The 8231-nt window shown below is 50.9% G+C and overlaps 1 protein-coding gene across 1 annotated transcript; it reads left to right on the forward strand.

The window, feature by feature from the left end:
- The first annotated feature begins 1552 nt into the window (after positions 1-1552).
- On the forward strand, positions 1553-5491 carry EVX1 (even-skipped homeobox 1). Its single transcript, XM_066325865.1, has 3 exons — positions 1553-1991; positions 3529-3779; positions 4498-5491. Exons 1-3 carry the CDS (start codon positions 1553-1555, stop codon positions 5026-5028), a joined length of 1221 nt encoding a protein of 406 aa, XP_066181962.1. The 3' UTR covers positions 5029-5491.
- The last annotated feature ends 2740 nt before the right edge of the window (positions 5492-8231 follow it).

The raw sequence follows: 8231 nt of genomic DNA on the forward strand, positions 1-8231 counted from the left end.
TCCATGCATCCAGCAGAACGGGAAGCTTGTTTGCTTGTTTGTTTGTCTCTCTGCAGCCTGCTCCCAGGGCTAGACAGAAAATCACAGCATGTTTCCTATTGCGCTGCCTGTTCCCCACCGAAGCAACGTCACCTCAGATATGCCAGTAAATTCCTTACCGGCTTGGGATTGTAATTGGTTGAATGTTTTCTGTATCCTGACTAGCCAATAACATGCTGAGAAAAAAAATTTAGAGCAACCTCGTTACGACAGATGGCGAAAAATTGCTTGACACTACACGTGTGAGGCAATATTAACTTAAGATGAGATCCTTACCGCATTCATTAGAAATATCATAACACGCCAAAAAAGATTACACGTGCCGCTGTATTTCTGGTACAAGGTCCCTTATTTTCAGACAAGTGCTGTCCAAATTGTTGCCCTTGTCATGTCTGTTTTAACAACATCTGCTAGCTAGCATAAGCTCTGGCCTTGATAACTTGTATTTTTCTGAGCCTGAATTATTCTTGGCAGACCTTCTTCTTGCATCCCCCCCACCCCCCGCGCCCCGAAAGTAGATAACAATTTGTTCAAAACAATTAGTTAAAAAAGAAGAAAAGAGAGGAGACATAGAACTCTCATGAAGGCGCAAGAAACGTGGAAAAATGGAAAAAGCAAAGGAAAAAATAAGAGCAAAAGATAAACGGCACATAGCCAGAATAACTACAGTTACAAGTGAAGCAGTTTTATCTTTTCATATGTAAAAAGCAATAAATATATAACTGCATTTCCAAATGGTAAACTAACATTTTAGTCTCAGTAAACAGAAAGCAATGACAATTATACCGATAGGAACCGACATTGACCCGGAGCAAGAAATCAAAGGTATTTTTACATTCAAATGTCAGCAGCGCATTTCTTTATCCTCGAGTTTGCAAAGGATTCTTAGAAGCCTTATATATGCAGTTAGGCGGAAGCTGATTGCCAGCAATAAATAATGCATCCAAGGAAGAGGCTTGAGTACGTATCTTCTCACTTCCAGGATGCAGCTAAGGATCTTCGCCTCAATTCTACATCAAGGTTGTGGCTTAAAGCAGTCAAAGGGCTATTTAATTGTCAGGCAAGGCTTCCCCCCGCGGAACTCTCTCCGCATGTTACAACACCTTTGCAGCTCCATATGCATCTCTTTTTCACACTTCCCTCTCCATCTCAGGCTCCTACACCTGGCGCATCACGCATTTAGCCCATTCGCTCCGGCTCTTCCTTTCATCTTCCCAATGGCAGACGTTTCTATTTATCCACTGGCAATCAATGTGTGGCGTCACCGGTGGTACTGTAATGACGACTGCACCATTGAGGATGACAGCTTAGAAAGAAGAGGGCAATGGTGATCCCTCCCAGAGCAGCACAGCAGAGTGTAGCGCTCGCATCACAAGGTCACCCTATCTCACCGCTGACTCCTCTGCATTGGCAGGAGGGGGTTGCTGGGTTTGTACGAGGCTGGGGCGGGAGCAGGAGGGAGAGGGGGAAGAGATCTGGATTTTTTTTCTCCCCTCCCTTAAGCAAAGCCACAATGGAAACCAGGAAGGAGATGGTGATGTTTCTGGAGGGGACTACTCTTGGCGCTCTAGTTGGCAAGAGGGTGCCTAATTTGTCCGAAGCAGTGGGGAGCCCCTCTGCGGAGCCGCAGGAGAAGATGATCCATCGGAACTGCATCAGCCCCAGACCTGGCCCCTTGTCGTCCCGGGAGAGAGGAGGAGGAGGAGGAGGAGGTGGCGGAGGAGAAGACGAAGAGGAGGTGGAGGTGCTGCCAGGGACAGGGACGGTGCCGGAGAGCCGCTCGGCGGCGGCAGCACTGCTTTCGGCCGGACAGCAGCCCCCCGCCCCGGAGCTCCCCTCCAGCAAAGGACAGCAGAGCAGCTCGGACACCGAGTCGGATTTCTATGAGGAAATCGAGGTGAGCTGCACCCCGGACTGCGCCACGGGGAGCGCCGAGTACCAGCACAGCAAAGGTACCCAACTCCTTCCCATGCCTCCGGCCCCACGTCCGCTCCGGGGCTGGGTGGCAGCACTGGTGGGGCGGGGAGGCTGCCCGAGGGGCTTTTCCCCTCGCCAGCTGAGCGAGGGACAACGAAACCGTGTGTGTGTGTGTCTGCGCGTGTGTGATCTCTTTCCTGACTGACTGCTCACCTCCCTGCCACCGGGAGACTTGTTTGGGAGTCAGAGGACACGACACCGGGCAGCCCCCGCGTCCCTGGAGGGGAGCCAGAGGCTTCCCGTCGTGGATGCGCCAGGTCTGCAGCTTGCCCCGTAGGATCTTTTTGGCCAAGATGACGCGCTCTCCTCTTTAATCTGTTCTATTTTATTTTTATTCTTCCCCATCGCCTAGACAGTGCATAGTTCAGGAAATCCCTTACGATCCTCCACACCGGTGGGGTTTTTTGTATGTGTGTGTGTGGGGGGGACAAGATCAAACAGGCTTTCTGGCCAAGAGCTGTTTGTGGTTTTGCAGGGTGAAATGTGCCCGAGCGAGTGCGGAAGTGCCCATAAAGACCGTAAAGTCGCTCGCCGACTCATGCCAGCCACAAGTGCGGTAGCGAGGGCCTTGTTTTGCACGTTGGGTTAAAAAAAAAAAAAAAAAAAAAAAAAAAAAAAAAAAAAAAAAAAAAAAAAAAAAAAAAAAAAGAGAGAGAGAGAGGTCCAAATTACCTTGTCACTTCTATGTCTCGGTGGCGCCAGCTCGGAAATGGTCCCAATGAATTAATTGCCTTTGGTCTCTGGCACAATGAGGGAGAGTTGCATTTGAAAGCAAAGGCAGCGGATAGGCCCCTTTTCCCCCTGCCCCCACTCCCCACTCCCTATTCCCACCTTCCCAGGCCGGCAAAGACGTCCCTACCCTGATAACAATTCACTTCTCCTCCCTCCCCGTTCCTCAATCACTTCAAGAAGCCGGGAAACGTAGAGAGCGCTGTATGTCCTCCCTCGTCCCTTAGAGGCTCGTTGAAAAGATCCCATCCTGATCTTTGGAGGCTCAGCGGAGATTCCTAAGGCCTCACCTTCCCCTCAGAGAGCAGTCTCTATCTGCTGGCTGCTCCACTCCTGGGTCCTTGCTGGCCTGGAGGAAGGGGCAGCTGAGCCGTGCTATATGGATGGCGGGCACACCGGCCTTTTCCAGACACTCAGGGTCGGGGGGTGCTGCGGCGCTCCGGTTTCCCAGTGCGGGAGGCGAGCGGGAGGCTGAGGGAACAGACACCGCCATTGCCGGGGTGTGTGTCGGGGAGGGTGGGGGACAGGTAGCCTCCCAGCCAGAGTGAATAAGCCCCCCTCAAACCCTTAGGAGGTGTTTCATCCCCCTTCTCGCTGCCCTCCTCCCCGGTCCTCCTTGGCTGTCAGTGCCCCAATACCCTCAGCACACCGGGATAGGCACGGGAACGCCGAATGGGGCGGAATGGGGGGCCGAAGTGGGTTCGCTGGGGAGGCGGACGGCGAGCATCCCTCCTTGCCCGCCCGCCTCCGAGCGTGTGTCGTTGCTCCGGGCTCCCCACGCAGGGCCGTGCTCCGAGGCGTTGGCCGGCAGCCCCAGCGCCGGGGGGGATCACCCCAAGGGCAGCGGAGGCAGCGGCGGCTCCCAGGGCTCGCTGGCCTGCAGCGCCAGCGACCAGATGCGCCGCTACCGCACCGCCTTCACCCGCGAGCAGATCGCCCGGCTGGAGAAGGAGTTTTACCGGGAGAATTACGTGTCCAGGCCCCGGAGATGTGAGCTGGCCGCTGCTCTAAATCTGCCAGAAACCACCATCAAGGTACACGCAGCTCGGACATGTTTCCAATTAGCACGATATAAATCTGTACGGCCAAACTTCCTCGCAAAACTCGGGAAAGCACTTCGCCAGCATAACCCTCCCTCTGAGCTCCCCCGCCTCCCGCCCCTTTCCTGGCCCTGCCCGCACCCTGCAGCAATGCGGGAGACGGGACACGGCTCCCGGAGCCATCCCGGCCAGCGCGCTAATCTGCCCTCTCCCTGGCAGATTATTTTTAATCCTCCCTTCGGTTCAGCCCAAACCTCGCTCAGCTCTTGGGGGAGGGAAGAGGAAGCCGGTTGCAGATCTTGTTTCGATCTCGCTTTGCTTTGCCTTTTCCCAAACATTTGCACGTGAAAATAAACCCGGTAGCAACAATCCCAGGTAGTTCTGGATGCGAAAGGGCAGCCATGAGGCAGAGCAGTCCGGCTGGCCGGCACCCAGGGACGGGGGCTGGGGGGGCAGCAGGACAAGCCCTAACGAGCCAAAAGGAAAACAAGCACCCTAAAAGGGCTGCTCCTCTGGGTCTCCCGATAGATTTTTATAGGGGCTTAACTGATCCCTCTGTACGTGATGACAACTCCCTCCAGGAGGGAAAGCTGGCGCCGGTCTCCGCTCTCCGGCAGACCCACGTCCGCCGCGCCGCCCTGGGACTAGGGCCGGCGGCCAGGCGGAGCGGGGCGGCGGCGGGTGACGGCTCTCGCCTCTCCTCTGTCCGCAGGTTTGGTTCCAGAACCGCAGGATGAAGGACAAGCGGCAGCGCCTGGCCATGACCTGGCCTCACCCGGCCGACCCGGCGTTTTATACGTACATGATGAGCCACGCGGCAGCCACCGGGAACCTGCCGTATCCATTCCCGTCCCACCTGCCCCTGCCCTACTACTCCCACATGGGCATCGGCGCCACGTCGGCCTCTGCCGCCACCCCCTTCAGTACCCCCCTGAGGCCTCTGGACACCTTCAGGGTCCTCTCCCACCCGTACCCGAGACCTGAACTGCTGTGCGCTTTCAGACATCCCTCTCTCTACCCTGCCCCAAGCCATGGACTCAGCAGCGCCGGGGGCAACCCCTGCTCCTGCCTGGCATGCCACAGCGGGCAGTCCAACGGGCTGGCGCAGAGACCCTCCGGATCAGACTTTACCTGTTCGGCCACAACCAGGACTGACTCTTTTCTCACTTTCACGCCCTCTGTGCTGAGCAAAGCCACCTCAGTTTCCATGGACCAGAGAGAAGAAGTACCTTTAACGAGATAAACCTTTGTCTCAGGGTTATTAAACACTCATCCCTTTCCCGGACTTCTCTTCGAGTTAATGTACCTACTGCCCATGTTTATTTAATCGTGCTCTCTCCTCAGCCGTGGACACTCACAGCAAGAAAAAAGGAAAAAAGCAAAAAAGAAGGAAAAAAAAAAAAAAAAAAGAAAAAAGAAAAAAAAAAAAAAAAGAAAAAAAAAAGAAAAAAAAAAAAAAAGGACTAAAAAAAGCTCGGTCTTGAAAGGATTTACGTTCCAAGGGGAAAAATAAAAGAAAGAAGAAGGAAAGAAATTACTAGCGATTTATCTCTGAGAAGGAATTTAGGCACGAAGGAGGAAGAAAAACAATTCGAATGAAATATGCTCCTACCAGCTACCTATAGAAATGTGCTGGGACTTTCTTTTCCGTGGATGGACTTCTTCCCAAGGGCTGGGGCTTCTGCGGATCACAGCAAACCTTATGCACAAACCTATGAGACAGAGAAGGAAAATCTGAAATACCTGAAAGAAACACTGTCTTAATAACGAAATGGTTTGTGCTCATGAAGAAAGCAGATGTAATCTCTCAGTGTTCAGAAAATAAAAAACAACAAGCAAATAAAAAAACCCCCACCAAAACCCAAAAGGTTTTCGGTTTGCAGCTCGGCAGTATTATCCAGTTGTCTCTATGGAAAATAACAATGCTTTACCATAAAGAAAACCTGTCATTCTGTACATTACTTTCGTAGTTTAATTGCATTCTTTACCCTCCCTTGTCTCGTCCTTCGTTGTGAGCAGAAATCTAGCATTTCATTTCCTCTTTCATTCCAACTTTTATTTTTAAGAGGCAGACTGGAACTGGCAGGGGGAAAACACGAGCTCCTGCCTCTCTATGGGTCAGAGCTATTTGTCCTTTAAATATCAATGTTCTATTATCAGTCGCTGAAATGTGCACACTGAAGAAATTAGCAAGTGATGTATATGTAAAGAGGGTTTTTGAATATCGAATGTACAATGCTCTGTGAGCAAAGACCCCGTGCCAAACGCTAACAAGCCGCCAAGGGAAGAGATTAGAGGTGACAGGGAGCACAACTCCTTCAGACAATCACCAGTCTGTAAATTGGAGCAAAGGCGATTTCCCTTCCTTTGTACTTCAGCCTTCAGTTCTTTCATTGCCTTTTCCTTGCTGTGTCTTTTTTTTAATATTTTTAAATTTTATTTTAAATTAATTATTTAATTTGTTTAGTTTCGTGTTCCTTTCTCCATCCCTAATTTTCGCATGTGTGTGTCCTTCACAGAGATCACTCTTCCTTCTTGAGGAGTATTTCTTTGACAATCTCACCCACCCGTCTCCTATCCAGAGGGTATTTCAGAAGAAGGTAGTATCACTGCTTTTGCTTGGATTTCCCTAAATTAAAAACAAAACAAAAACAAAAACAAAAACAAAAAACCAAAACAACACGGGCATGGAGCTGGGTAGTGGTTTCTTTTAACACCGACATTATTTATTTCATTCTGTTTTAAAACAGCCCCGAAAATACACTGCCATAATTTGCTACCTTGTCGGAATAAAACTTAATAGCAACAAAAATAACAACACCAAAACCGATAATAACGACACGTTTTAACAACCTCTCACCCACATTTTTTATCGTGCTTGTTAAAAAAAAAAAAAAAAAAAAAAAAAAAAAGGCTAAGTGTTGCTTAAGACGAATTTCACCGTTGAGTTTCTAATAGTTACAGTTCAACAAGCAGGAAAATAAATGCTGGACAGAACAAAGACGTGTTGACACCTCTGTATCTACTTTGTACTAAATTGCTCAGAAGCCTCTGGTTTATTGCCACACCGGAGACTTTTTGTCTTTAAGAGAGGGAGTGCATAGCAGCGTTTCCCTATAGCTAATGGAGAGCAGGGAAGAGAGACACGGGCGTGCCAGGATATATTTTTTCCAATAAAAACAATATTGTTTATTACAGCTTTTAAAAACCTGATCCAAAGTCACAATCTTTAAATCATTAAGGCCAGAATATTCCACCCTTTGTAGATGAGATTTCCTTATAGACATGGAAAGCAATGGCCCTTTTTGGACACTCACAAATAGATTCTCCCTCCCCGTCCCCCCACCCCCCCGGAAATAACAATTGTAAACAGCATCCGAGGGCAGAGCCGAACAACATCCGAGCTGTGCAAGCCTTTACCCCTCTTTTACTTGTCTTTTATCAGACAGGAGAAGAACCAGTCCGATAAAATAGGAGCTGCGAAGCCGGTGCTTGACACCATTCCCCCAGCGACTCCGGGAGAAGGGAGCGCTGAAGAGATCGGGGGAGGGGTAACATGGCAGAGGAGCACTATCCACGGAAAACAGGGGCTCCTACACAGCCCTCGGTCCTTGGCCAGGCACAGGCACCTGCTGGGACGGGAACTCAGGCCAAGATCCGGCCAAGGCTGCTGCTGCTGCGATCGCGGCATCAGTTTTCTCTTGCAAAATGACCAGTTCAGAAAATGCCATCGGCTGGCGCACATGGCTATATATATATATATATATATTCAAATACGTATATTTTATATATTTAGGTAAGTGTGAGAGAAAAAGAACATTTAAGCCTCTGATTACCCCTTCCACTCGTGACTGGGCCATACCCGCTTAGCAGACGGGGAGGCAGGGGCAGGGACGGGCAGCGCCGGCAGCCGGCACGGTCTCCGCTCTCCCCGCGGCTCCAGAGCCGCCCTCCCGATCGCCCACTCTCGGAGGATGCTGCGGCAAAGGGTGGCTGTGAATTTCTCCGCGGCTCGGTCACAGGGCAGAGATTGCCTGCGACAGGTAAATAGGCTGCGGGTCGCCGCAATGCCAAGAGTATTTTCAGTTAATAGGGGAGGGAAAATGAGGTGTCTGGAGCGATATTGGAAAGTACAAGATCGATGATCCGTCCTCGTGTCCAATCAGCAGCCTTTAATTGACTGTATTTTCTAGGTAATTGAGCCGCTGTGCTCCTAAATTGAAGTGGAAGATATAACAATACATCTCAGTGGGAGGAATTACTCATTACTTCATAATGAAATTTTCCATTTGCTGCGTGGGGCCGATGCCGTTAACGCCTTCGCCGCCGGCGGTGTCCGCGGCCCCACGTGGGGCGTTGGCTCTGGGCACGCGTGGGGCATTGACGGCGCCGAGGGCACACACAGGGCACCCAGCCGGCAGCAGCTTCTGCCTCCGGCCCCGAGCG

Source organism: Sylvia atricapilla, chromosome 1 (assembly GCF_009819655.1).
Source record: "Sylvia atricapilla isolate bSylAtr1 chromosome 1, bSylAtr1.pri, whole genome shotgun sequence".
Taxonomy (NCBI): Eukaryota; Metazoa; Chordata; class Aves; order Passeriformes; family Sylviidae; genus Sylvia; species Sylvia atricapilla.

What these genes read in the sequence shown, in the direction of transcription:
- EVX1 (XM_066325865.1), top strand. Translation starts at nt 1,553, where the DNA reads ATGGAAACCAGGAAGGAGATGGTGATGTTTCTGGAGGGGACTACTCTT. An exon ending in CGAGTACCAGCACAGCAAAG is followed by an intron (nt 1,992 to 3,528) that starts GTACCCAACTCC and finishes CTCCCCACGCAG; the next exon opens with GGCCGTGCTCCGAGGCGTTG. An exon ending in TGCCAGAAACCACCATCAAG is followed by an intron (nt 3,780 to 4,497) that starts GTACACGCAGCT and finishes CTCTGTCCGCAG; the next exon opens with GTTTGGTTCCAGAACCGCAG.